This window comes from Nerophis lumbriciformis, linkage group LG06 (assembly GCF_033978685.3).
Source record: "Nerophis lumbriciformis linkage group LG06, RoL_Nlum_v2.1, whole genome shotgun sequence".
Lineage (NCBI taxonomy): Eukaryota > Metazoa > Chordata > Actinopteri > Syngnathiformes > Syngnathidae > Nerophis > Nerophis lumbriciformis.
In genome coordinates, this window is record NC_084553.2 from 159,750 (window position 1) to 173,719 (window position 13,970).

The 13,970-nt window shown below is 28.2% G+C and overlaps 1 protein-coding gene across 1 annotated transcript in view; it reads left to right on the forward strand.

Annotated features, from left to right (window-relative positions):
- LOC133608401 (solute carrier organic anion transporter family member 3A1-like) overlaps window positions 1-13,083 on the forward strand; it is an 86,971-nt gene extending 73,888 nt beyond the window's left edge. The window contains exons 7-10 of the mRNA XM_061963609.2: window positions 5,642-5,777; window positions 5,875-6,047; window positions 12,510-12,574; window positions 12,644-13,083. Coding sequence (XP_061819593.1) covers window positions 5,642-5,777; window positions 5,875-6,047; window positions 12,510-12,574; window positions 12,644-13,008 — 739 coding nt within the window. The 3' untranslated portion in view covers window positions 13,009-13,083. The remainder of the gene's footprint in view (window positions 1-5,641; window positions 5,778-5,874; window positions 6,048-12,509; window positions 12,575-12,643) is intronic.
- The last annotated feature ends 887 nt before the right edge of the window (window positions 13,084-13,970 follow it).

Sequence of the window (13,970 nt, forward strand, 5' to 3'; positions counted from 1 at the left end):
ATTGAAAAAAAAATTCTGAAACTCCCAATACCACTATGTCATTATCATTGTTAAAAATACTATTATTATTATTTACTGTACAGTAATAGTGGCCAATGCATTTTTCCAATTTTTGCTTTTTTTTTTACTTTTCAAGCAAAAATACTTTGATTAAAAAATGTAAAAAAGATTAGGTTTATGTTTAAAATGTGTCAACCAATTGATTAAAATACATACAAATATAACTGATCCCAATACTGTTTAGTGAAACATATTAGATGATAATACATTTTTCTATTATTATTTTTTTACTTTTAAGGTAAAAATAGTAAAAAAATGAAAAATTTTTTTTAATATTGCTGAAAAGCCCAATATTGTTTACAGTACAATAATTGAAGCCGGTGCATTTCTCTCATTTTTTTTTTTCACTTTTAAAACAAAAACAACAACAACATTTTTTAATTAACTTCTGTTTTAAATTTGTCATCTAATTAATTAATATTGGGGAAAAAAATCTGAAACTCCCAATACCACTATGTCACTTTATTCATTATCATTGTTAATAATACTATTATTATTATTTACTGTACAGTAATAGTGGCCAATGCATTTTTCCAATTTTTGCTTTTTTTTTTACTTTTCAAGCAAAAATACTTTGATTAAAAAATGTAAAAAAAAATTAGGTTTATGTTTAAAATGTGTCAACCAATTGATTAAAATACATACAAATATAACTGATCCCAATACTGTTTAGTGAAACATATTAGATGATAATACATTTTTCTATTATTATTTTTTGACTTTTAAGGCAAAAATAGTAAAAAAATAATTTTTTTTTTTTTTTTAAAAAGTATAAATAATGAATGATAAATTAAAACCGGCTTCCTCCCACCTCCAAAGACATGCACCTGGGGATAGGTTGATTGGCAACACTAAATTGGCCCTAGTGTGTGAATGTGAGTGTGAATGTTGTCTGTCTATCTGTGTTGGCCCTGCGATGAGGTGGCGACTTGTCCAGGGTGTACTTCGCCTTCCGCCCGATTGTAGCTGAGATAGGCTCCAGCGCCCCCTGCAACCCCAAAAAGGGAATAAGCGGTAGAAAATGGATGGATGGAAATTAAAACAAATACGAGTTGGATTATTCATCTAATTATTTAGAATAATTACAAAAATATTCCTGATATTTCCAGTACTGTTTAGTGTAAAATAATACAAATACATTTTTTTACTATTATTCTTTTATTTTAAGGCAAAAATAGTAAAAAATAAATAAATAAAAAATTATAAATAATGAATGATAAATTAAAACAAATACGAGTTGGATTATTCATCTAATTATTTAAAATAATTACAAAAATATTCCTGATATTCCCAGTACTGTTTAGTGTACAATAATACAGACAAATACATTTTTCTACTATTATTTTTTTAATTTTAAGGCAAAAAGAGTAAAAATAAATGACAATTTTTATAAATAATGAATGATAAATTAAAACAAATAATAGTTGGATTCTTCATCTAATTATTTAAAATAATTTAAAATATATTCCTGATATTCCCAGTACTGTTTAGTGTAAAATAATACAGACAAATAAATTATTTTCTTTTATTTAACTTTTTAGGCGAATACCGGTAATAGTTAAAAAATAATAGTTAAACAATTCTGTATTTCTGTTTAAGATTAGATTTATTTTGAAAATCCCAATACTTTTCACAGTACATAATATAGGCCAATACACAGTTGTTTCTCTTTTTTTTTTCTTTTTTTTTTTTACTTGTAAATCAAATGGGATTTATATCTAAAATGTGTCATTTAATTCTTTACAAAATAATTACAAAAATATTCCCTGGTACTGTTTACAGTACAATAATGCATTTTTCTTCTTCTTTTTTTTCACTTGTATAGTAAAAATAGACTGCAATTTATTTTCTTTTTTTTTAGTTATGCTTTCCAATCAGTCAAAAATAAACAATTCCTGATAATCCGAATAATTTAACTGTATTTTTACGGTAAATCTAAATACAATAGATGTATTATTAAAAATAGAACATGCCGGCATCTGATTTTTTTATATATATATAGTTATGTCATCTATTTAATCAAAATGTAAAAAAAAATGTTGCTGGTAATAATAATATTAAATAACAAAAGAGGCCAGTGCATTTTTTTTTCTTCTCAATTATGAATTTCCTAATTATCGAAATAAAAAAATAAAAAATATATAGGTAAATTCATTTTTCAGTGATGCTTTTAAGACTTATGAATTACAATTACAATTTTAACATATATAAAAAATTCGTGAATAATGCAATTTTAGTTGAATTATTATTGAAGCCAAATTTTGTTGAATTGCTTTCTGTTCAGTGTAACTTTAATAATTAATCGTAATTATCGCATAGAGGCGCTATAGAGTCCTCAAAAATCAATAATTTGATCAACTTCTTTTTTTTTTTAATTGAACCATGTACATACAAACATTCTCAATGTACATAAAAACAAGGCACTTTCAACAATTTAACCAATAGAATACAAAAATAAAAACAATAAATAATAATACAAAAATAGGATAAGGTACAAAAATTCAAAGACAAAAAAAAGGCTCATCTAAATCACTTAACATTTCTGCAATAACGAAATCAATTTAAGGGCTTTTTGTATTTAATCATTTTTCCAAGATTGAATTGATAATTTTAAATAATTAAGCCAATTAAAAAATGTAGGTTTTACTTTCATAATTCGACATTTATGTACAAAAAATTTTGTTTGGAGCATAATATTTGATCGACTCATCGATTCAGAATAAACTACTTCCTGTTTACGCTGAGCTTCTCCAGCAGCCTTGTCTCGTCAGACGGGAAATGTCGCCCTCTGCTGGCGGCTGCTCAGTAGTGCATCCACTGTGTCGTCATGTTGTTCTTCAACAAATAAACAAACAAGTAAAAAATAAATAAATTAAATAATAATAATAAATTAAATAAAACAAATTTAAACATAATAGTATACTTAATAGTATAGTACAAGAAAACAAATAAAAAATAAATAATAATAATAAACAAATTAAAACACATTTTTTAAAAGAATAAAAATTTCAAAAAAATACAATAAAATTTAAAATAAAAAAATAAAAAAACAATTCCCTGAATCAGGAATTATTTGTTAATAAGTAAAATTTGTGACTTGTTTGGGTTATGTTATGTTATGCTATGTTATGTTATGTTATGTTATGTTATGTTATGTTATGTTATGTTATGTTATGTTATGTCATGCCATGTCATACTTGCCAACCCTCCCGAATTTTCCGGGAGACTCCCGAAATTCAGCGCCTCTCCCGAAAACCTCCCGGGACAAATATTACTCCCGAAAATCTCCCGATTTCCAGCCGGAGCTGGAGGCCACGCCCCCTCCAGCTCCATGCGAACCTGAGTGAGGACAGCCTTTTTTCACGACGGGAGGACAACAGGGTGACAAGAAGTAAAAATCATCCAGACGAGATAAATTGTAATATTATGTTTATCTTACCTAAAAATAAATATATTTATTAATTTAAAAAAAAAAAAAAAAAAACGAAATAAATTTTTACTATATTTTGCTAAAAACATCAAAATTAATTGTATTTTTATTTGTATTTTTTCGGACTCCTTTTTACATCTAGCCATTAGAATTATACGTTAGAAATAATTAATTTTAAATTATCATAATAATTCATTTAAAATGACCATATTTAATTATTAAAAATAATTGCTTGTTTATCAACAACTTTAGCATTTTATTCATTACATTTTGAAGCTCTCAGAAGCCAAGTTATGTTATATTCCTTAAGATTTATTTATGCAAGTTTGAAGTATCAATTATCCAAACACAGTTTTATTTGCATATTTTCAGGATGTAGATATATATATATATATATGTATGTGTGGGGAAAAAAATCACAAGACTATTTCATCTCTACAGGCCTGTTTCATGAGGGGGGGTTCCCTCAATCATCAGGAGATTTTAATGGGAGCATTCACATACCATGGTTTATATAGGGCACAGAGTGGGTGGGTACAGGCTGGCGTAGGGGCGTGGTGATGACGTCACTATGGGAAGTTTTGACGGAGCAGAAACGTGTGAACTCGTTGGGAGTTTCCTCCTCTCCCAGCTCGCTAGCCTCAATCTGAGCCTTGGTATTTACCGTGATGACGGACTGGCAGTGTGTCGCGCCTCGCCAAGGAGCAGCGAGAATACCAAGAAGCGCATATGCCAAATTTTCAAAGAGAACGGCCTACGGATCACGATTGAAGCCAACAAGCAAACCGTCAACTTCCTCGACGTCACTTTCAACCTGAGAAATAACAGCTACCAACCATTCACGAAACCCAACACAACACTCCAATACGTGCACCATGACAGCAACCACCCACCCACCACCACGAAAAGAATACCTACCGGAATTAATAAAAGGCTATCGATGCTGTCATCTAGCAAAGCTGAATTTGACCAAGCAACCCCCCCGTACCAAAAAGCCCTTGATGAAAGCGGATACAATTTCACCCTCACCTATGAACCCACGCCAGGAAACCAGCCAAAAAAGAACAGAAAACGAAACGACATCATCTGGTACAACCCCCCATACAGCAAAAACGTCTCAACTAACATTGGACACAAATTCCTCACTCTGATTGACAAACACTTTCCCAAAGGCAACACCCTAAGAAAAGTATTCAACAAGAACAACATTAAATTGAGCTACAGCTGTATGAACAATATACGACAAATTATCTCAAACCACAACAAAACAATTGCAAATGAGCCGTCGGCCCCCGGACAGAGCGACCCCAAAACCAACAAAGGCTGCAACTGCCGCAAGAAACCTGATTGCCCTCTCAACGGGGGGTGCTTACAAACATCAGTTGTCTACCAATCTAAGGTAACACGCAAGGACATTAACACATCCGACACATATGTAGGATTAACCGAGGGAGAGTTCAAAACCAGATGGAACAATCACAAGGCTTCTTTCAGGAACCCAAAACCTGCGGAATACCACAGAACTCCGCAAACACATTTGGGACCTCAAAGACAATAATGTTGAATATTCAATAACATGGCAAATTCTTGCATCCAGCACACCTTACAATAGTGGTAATAAAAGATGCAACCTATGCTTGAAAGAGAAACTGTTTATTATTTACCGTCCAGACCTGTCATCCCCTCAACAAGCGCAGCGAAATTGTAACAGCATGCCGCCACAGACGGAAACACCTCCTAGGTAACACATGAGCCAATCACCACGCCCCTACGCCAGCCTGCACCCACCCACTCTGTGCCCTATACAAACCATGGTATGCGAATGCTCCCATTAAAATCTCCTGATGATTGAGGGAACCCCCCCCCTCATGAAACAGGCCTGTAGAGATGAAATAGTCTTGTGATTTTTTTCCCCAAACATACATATATATATATATATATATATATATATATATGTATGAAATACTTGACTTGGTGAATTCTAGCTGTCAATATACTCCTACCCTCTTAACCACGCCCTGCCCCACCCCCGACCACGCCCCCACCCCCAACCTCCCGAAATCGGAGGTCTCAAGGTTGGCAAGTATGTGTCATGTCATGTTATGTTATGTCATGTTATATTGACACGATGTTCCGTGGGGGGCCACGCAGGACTTTGCGCTCGTGGCAGCGTCCGGAGTCTCCGTGCATCAGCAGCTGCAACTGCTACACGGCGTCCGTCAGTCCGGTGTGCGGCGCCAACGGCGTCACTTACCTCTCCGCCTGCTTCGCCGGATGCACCAAAGCGGTGAGTGGAAAGGTCGGCGCGGGCCACCAGAGGGCGCCAAAGGTCGGCGCGGCCCACCAGAGGGCGCCAAACAAACACACCTTTTCTGTCTGCGCAGAACCTGACCGGATGCGCGTGCGTCTCCGCCACCGGCGACGAGGCGGTGGCTCTACCGGGGAAATGTCCGAGTCCCGGCTGCCAGCAGGCCTTCCTCACCTTCCTGTGCGTCATCTGCCTGTGCAGCATGATCGGCGCCATGGCGCAGACGCCCTCCGTCATCATCCTCATCAGGTCTGACACCTGCCGCTAGAGGGAGCTGTTTAGCAGGGGACATGTGCAACATGAATCACTTCTCATTGACGCAGGGAAATTACATTCAATTCAATTAAATTAAATAGGAGTAAAACAAAATGGTGATGACATTAAAAGAGAAGAACAAATAAAAATTGATAAATGACTGAAAAATCTAATTAAAATTACATTAAAATATATATGTATGTGTTTAAAGATGAAAGATAAGTATTTTATTTTCTTACATTTTGTCATTTAACTTTTGTTCACTTCCTCTGCGAAATTGTTGTTTAAAAACAATAGTATATTTATTTATTTGTATTTATTTATTTATTTTAAGTACAAAAAAAAATTAAACGAATGAATAAAAACACAGTAGTGTTGGAAGAAAATGACACTATAAAGCGTGTAATATATATTTTAATGTAATTGTAACTAGATTTTTCAGTCATTTATCAATATTTATTTTTTCTTCTCTTTTAATGTCATCACCATTTTTTTTTACTCCTATTTAATGATAAAAGTAATTTAATTAATATAATGATGCACACGCTTTATAGTGTCATTTTTTTCCAACCAATAGTTTTTCAACTAGTGCGTTTTTATTTATTTTTGTAATTTTTATTTAAGTTAAAATAAATAAATAAATACAAATAAATAAATATACTATTGTTTTTCAACAACAATTTCGCAGAGGAAGTGAACAAAACTTAAATGACAAAATGTAAGAAATAAATACTTATCTTTATCTTGGTGCACACGCTTTATAGTGTCATTTTTTTCCAACCAATATTTTTATATTATATTAATTAAATAAAACATTTAATTAAATAGGAGTAAAAAAAAAATGGTGATGACATTAAAAGAGAAGAAAAAATAAAAATTGATAAATGACTGAAAAGTCTAATTACAATTACATTAAAATATATATTTATGTGTTTAAAGATGAAAGATAAGTTTATAAAGATAAGTATTTTATTTCTTACATTTTGTCATTTAAGTTTTGTTCACTTCCTCTGCGAAATTGTTGTTGATAATTAAGAGTATATTTATTTATTTATTTTAAATACAAAAAATAAAACGAATATATAAAAACACAATAGTTGAAAAAATATTGGTTGGAAAAAAATGACACTATAAAGCGTGTGCACCATTATATTAATTACATTTTAAAAAATGTCATTAAATAGGAGTAAAAAAATGGTGATGACATTAAAAGAGAAGAAAAAATAAAAATGTATAAATGACTGAAAAGTCTAGTTACAATTACATTAAAATATATATTTATGTGTTTAAAGATGAAAGATAAGTTTATAAAGATAAGTATTTTACATTTTGTCATTTAAGTTTTGTTCACTTCCTCTGCAAAATTGTTGTTGAAAAACAATAGTATATTTATTTATTTGTATTTATTTATTTATTTTAACTTAAATAAAAATTACAAAAGTAAATAAAAACACAATAGTTTAAAAAATACTGGTTGGAAAAAAATGACACTATAAAGCGTGTGCACCATTATATTAATTAAATTAAAGATTGAATTAAATAGGAGTAAAAAAAAATTGTGATGACATTTAAAGAGAAGAAAAAATAAAAATTGATAAATGACTGAAAAGTCTAATTACAATTACATTAAAACATATATTTATGTGTTTAAAGATGAAAGATAAGTTTATGAAGATAAGTATTTTATTTTCCTACATTTTGTCATTTAACTTTTGTTCACTTCCTCTGCGAAATTGTTGTTTAAAAACAATAGTATATTTATTTATTTGTATTTATTTATTTATTTATTTTAAGTACAAAAAAAATAAAACGAATAAATAAAAACACAGTAGTTTAAAAAAATATTGGTTGGAAGAAAATGACACTATAAAGCGTGTGCACCATTATATTAATTAAATAAAACATTTAATTAAATAGGAGTAAAAAAAATTGTGATGACATTTAAAGAGAAGAAAAAATAAAAATTGATAAATGACTGAAAAGTCTAGTTACAATTACATTAAAACATATATGTATGTGTTTAAAGATGAAAGATAAGTTTATAAAGATAAGTATTTTATTTTCCTACATTTTGTCATTTAAGTTTTGTTCACTTCTTCTGCGAAATTGTTGTTGAAAAACAATAGTATATTTATTTATTTGTATTTATTTATTTATTTATTTTAACTTAAATAAAAATTACAAAAATAAATAAAAACACAATAGTTAAAAAAAATATTGGTTGGAAAAAAATGACACTATAAAGCGTGTGCACCATTATATTAATTAAATTAAAGATTGAATTAAATAGGAGTAAAAAAAAATTGTGATGACATTTAAAGAGAAGAAAAAAGAAAAATTGATAAATGACTGAAAAGTCTAATTACAATTACATTAAAATATATATTTATGTGTTTAAAGATGAAAGATAAGTTTATAAAGATAAGTATTTTATTTTCCTACATTTTGTCATTTAAGTTTTGTTCACTTCCTCTGCGAAATTGTTGTTGAAAAACAATAGTATATTTATTTATTTGTATTCATTTATTTTAACTTAAATAAAAATTACAAAAATAAATAAAAACACAATAGTTTAAAAAATATTGGTTGGAAAAAAATGACACTATAAAGCGTGTGCACCATTATATTAATTAAATTAAAGATTGAATTAAATAGGAGTAAAAAAAAAGTAAAGAGAAGAAAAAATAAAAATTGATAAATGACTGAAAAGTCTAATTACAATTACATTAAAATATATATTTATGTGTTTAAAGATGAAAGATAAGTTTATAAAGATAAGTATTTTATTTTCCTACATTTTGTCATTTAAGTTTTGTTCACTTCCTCTGCGAAATTGTTGTTGAAAAACAATAGTATATTTATTTATTTGTATTCATTTATTTTAACTTAAATAAAAATTACAAAAATAAATAAAAACACAATAGTTTAAAAAATATTGGTTGGAAAAAAATTACACTATAGAGCGTGTGCACCATTATATTAATTAAATTAAAGATTGAATTAAATAGGAGTAAAAAAAATTGTGATGACATTTAAAGAGAAGAAAAAATAAAAATTGATAAATGACTGAAAAGTCTAGTTACAATTACATTAAAACATATATGTATGTGTTTAAAGATGAAAGATAAGTTTATAAAGATAAGTATTTTATTTTCCTACATTTTGTCATTTAAGTTTTGTTCACTTCTTCTGCGAAATTGTTGTTGAAAAACAATAGTATATTTATTTATTTGTATTTATTTATTTATTTATTTTAACTTAAATAAAAATTACAAAAATAAATAAAAACACAATAGTTAAAAAAAATATTGGTTGGAAAAAAATGACACTATAAAGCGTGTGCACCATTATATTAATTAAATTAAAGATTGAATTAAATAGGAGTAAAAAAAAATTGTGATGACATTTAAAGAGAAGAAAAAAGAAAAATTGATAAATGACTGAAAAGTCTAATTACAATTACATTAAAATATATATTTATGTGTTTAAAGATGAAAGATAAGTTTATAAAGATAAGTATTTTATTTTCCTACATTTTGTCATTTAAGTTTTGTTCACTTCCTCTGCGAAATTGTTGTTGAAAAACAATAGTATATTTATTTATTTGTATTCATTTATTTTAACTTAAATAAAAATTACAAAAATAAATAAAAACACAATAGTTTAAAAAATATTGGTTGGAAAAAAATGACACTATAAAGCGTGTGCACCATTATATTAATTAAATTAAAGATTGAATTAAATAGGAGTAAAAAAAAAGTAAAGAGAAGAAAAAATAAAAATTGATAAATGACTGAAAAGTCTAATTACAATTACATTAAAATATATATTTATGTGTTTAAAGATGAAAGATAAGTTTATAAAGATAAGTATTTTATTTTCCTACATTTTGTCATTTAAGTTTTGTTCACTTCCTCTGCGAAATTGTTGTTGAAAAACAATAGTATATTTATTTATTTGTATTTATTTATTCATTTTAACTTAAATAAAAATTACAAAAATAAATAAAAACACAATAGTTTAAAAAATATTGGTTGGAAAAAAATTACACTATAGAGCGTGTGCACCATTATATTAATTAAATTAAAGATTGAATTAAATAGGAGTAAAAAAAATTGTGATGACATTTAAAGAGAAGAAAAAATAAAAATTGATAAATGACTGAAAAGTCTAGTTACAATTACATTAAAACATATATGTATGTGTTTAAAGATGAAAGATAAGTTTATAAAGATAAGTATTTTATTTTCCTACATTTTGTCATTTAAGTTTTGTTCACTTCTTCTGCGAAATTGTTGTTGAAAAACAATAGTATATTTATTTATTTGTATTTATTTATTTATTTATTTTAACTTAAATAAAAATTACAAAAATAAATAAAAACACAATAGTTAAAAAAAATATTGGTTGGAAAAAAATGACACTATAAAGCGTGTGCACCATTATATTAATTAAATTAAAGATTGAATTAAATAGGAGTAAAAAAAAATTGTGATGACATTTAAAGAGAAGAAAAAAGAAAAATTGATAAATGACTGAAAAGTCTAATTACAATTACATTAAAATATATATTTATGTGTTTAAAGATGAAAGATAAGTTTATAAAGATAAGTATTTTATTTTCCTACATTTTGTCATTTAAGTTTTGTTCACTTCCTCTGCGAAATTGTTGTTGAAAAACAATAGTATATTTATTTATTTGTATTCATTTATTTTAACTTAAATAAAAATTACAAAAATAAATAAAAACACAATAGTTTAAAAAATATTGGTTGGAAAAAAATGACACTATAAAGCGTGTGCACCATTATATTAATTAAATTAAAGATTGAATTAAATAGGAGTAAAAAAAAAGTAAAGAGAAGAAAAAATAAAAATTGATAAATGACTGAAAAGTCTAATTACAATTACATTAAAATATATATTTATGTGTTTAAAGATGAAAGATAAGTTTATAAAGATAAGTATTTTATTTTCCTACATTTTGTCATTTAAGTTTTGTTCACTTCCTCTGCGAAATTGTTGTTGAAAAACAATAGTATATTTATTTATTTGTATTTATTTATTCATTTTAACTTAAATAAAAATTACAAAAATAAATAAAAACACAATAGTTTAAAAAATATTGGTTGGAAAAAAAATGTCACTATAAAGCGTGTGCACCATTATATTAATTAAATTAAAGATTGAATTAAATAGGAGTAAAAAAAAATTGTGATGACATTTAAAGAGAAGAAAAAAGAAAAATTGATAAATGACTGAAAAGTCTAATTACAATTACATTAAAATATATATTTATGTGTTTAAAGATGAAAGATAAGTTTATAAAGATAAGAATTTATTTCTTACATTTTGTCATTTAAGTTTTGTTCACTTCCTCTGCGAAATTTTTGTTGAAAAACAATAGTATATTTATTTATTTGTTTTTATTGATTTATTTTAACTTAAATAAAAATTACAAAAATAAATAAAAACACAATACTTTAAAAAATATTGGTTGGAAAAAAATGACACTATAAAGCGTGTGCACCATTATATTAATTAAATTAAAGATTGAATTAAATAGGAGTAAAAAAAAATTGTGATGACATTTAAAGAGAAGAAAAAATAAAAATTGATAAATGACTGAAAAGTCTAATTACAATTACATTAAAACATATATTTATGTGTTTAAAGATGAAAGACAAGTTTATAAAGATAAGTATTTTATTTTTCTACATTTTGTCATTTAAGTTTTGTTCACTTCCTCTGCGAAATTGTTGTTGAAAAACAATAGTATATTTATTAATTTGTATTTATTTATTTTAATTTAAATAAAAATTACAAAAATAAATAAAAACACAATAGTTTAAAAAATATTGGTTGGAAAAAAATGACACTATAAAGCGTGCGCACCATTATATTAATTAAATTTAAAAATATCATTAAATAGGAGTAAAAAAAAATGGTGATGACATTAAAAGAGAAGAAAAAATAAAAATTGATAAATGACTGAAAAGTCTAATTACAATTACATTAAAATATATATTTATGTGTTTATAAAGATAAGAATTTATTTCTCACATTTTGTCATTTAAGTTTTGTTCACTTCCTCTGCGAAATTTTTGTTGAAAAACAATAGTATATTTATTTATTTGTATTTATTTATTTTTAATGCTAGAAAATAAAACAAATAAACAAAAACACAATAGTTTAAAAAATATTGGTTGGAAAAAAATGACACTATTATATTAATTAAATAAAAAAATGTAATTAAATAGGAGTAATGTTTGCTCATGCTAATGAGTGCCAATGCTAATTATTGCTAATGTTATTTATTGTTAATGCTAATTATTACAATGTTAACTAATGCTAATTATAATGTAAATGATTGCTAATATTAATTATTGTTCATGCTAATTATCGCTATTGCTAATGAGCCACAGGCGCTGACTTCCGGACGATTCTTTCTTCCAGGACGGTGAGTCCGGACCTGAAGTCGTACGCTCTGGGCGTCTTGTTCCTGCTCCTCAGACTGATTGGTAAAAAAACGGCGTTGTGAAGTTCTTGCGTCTTCCACGCTCTAAGCTCCGCCTCCTCCCCCCCCCCAGGCTTCATCCCGCCGCCGCTGATCTTCGGTATGGGCATCGACTCCACCTGCCTGTTCTGGAGCTCGGTGTGCGGCGAGAAGGGCGCGTGCATGTTGTACGACAACGTGGCCTACCGCCACCTCTACGTCAGCATCGCCATCGCCCTCAAGTCCTCCGCCTTCCTGCTCTACGCCACCACCTGGCAGTGCCTGCGCAGGAACTACAGGAAGTACATCATGAACGGCGAGGGCTGCCTCACGCCCACCGACCTCTTCTCCTCCAACCTGACTCTGGACCAGCTGGGCAAAGACTCCGCCCACAGCCCCGCCTCCGGCAGGACCAAGTACGTGTACAACCTGGACGACAACGCCGAGTCCGTCTTCTAGTCGCCGTGACGACGCTCCGTCACTCAGAGCCTCCACTTCCTGCGCCCAAATAGTCCTTCCTTTCATTCTGCGCCGCATATTTACATATTTGCATATTTACATATTTGCATATTTACATATTTGCCTATTTACATATTTGCATATTTACGTATTTGCATATTCGCTAGACCCGCCCATTTCCTTCATAACAATAAATATCATACATCTGATAATATAACAAATTATTTTTTATCATCCTTCTTGTCATTAAAAAAATATGTTATTTTAGGTGCGCATTCATATAATATTATATTATTATTTTACTATAATATTGATGTACAATTACAGTACTAGAAGTATTACATTAAAACAATCTAGTGTAGACTGCGCTGCATATTACTATAATATTGATGTACAATTACAGTAGACAGTAATGTACTAGAAGTATTAAAACAATCTAGTGTAGACTGCGCTGCATATTTACATATTTACATATTCATTGCCTTTTTAATTTTATCATCCTTCTTGTCATTAAAATGTTATTTTATGTGCTCATTCATATATTATTTTGTTATAATATTGATGTACAATCACAGTACTGTACTAGGAGTATCAAAACAATCTAGTGTAGACTGCGCCGCATAATCACATATTTACATATTCATATTTGCTAGACCCGCCCATTTCCTTCATAACAATAAACATCATACATCTGATAATATTATAAATTATTTTTTATCATCCTTCTTTTCATTAAAAAAAATATGTTATTTTAGGTGCGCATTCATATAATATTATATTATTATTTTACTATAATATTGATGTACAATTACAGTAGACAGTAATGTACTAGAAGTATTAAAACAATCTACTGTAGACTGCGCTGCATATTTACATATTTACATATTCATATTTGCTAGACGCGCCCATTTCCTTCATAACAATAAATATCATATAATAAATTATAATTTTATCATCCTTCT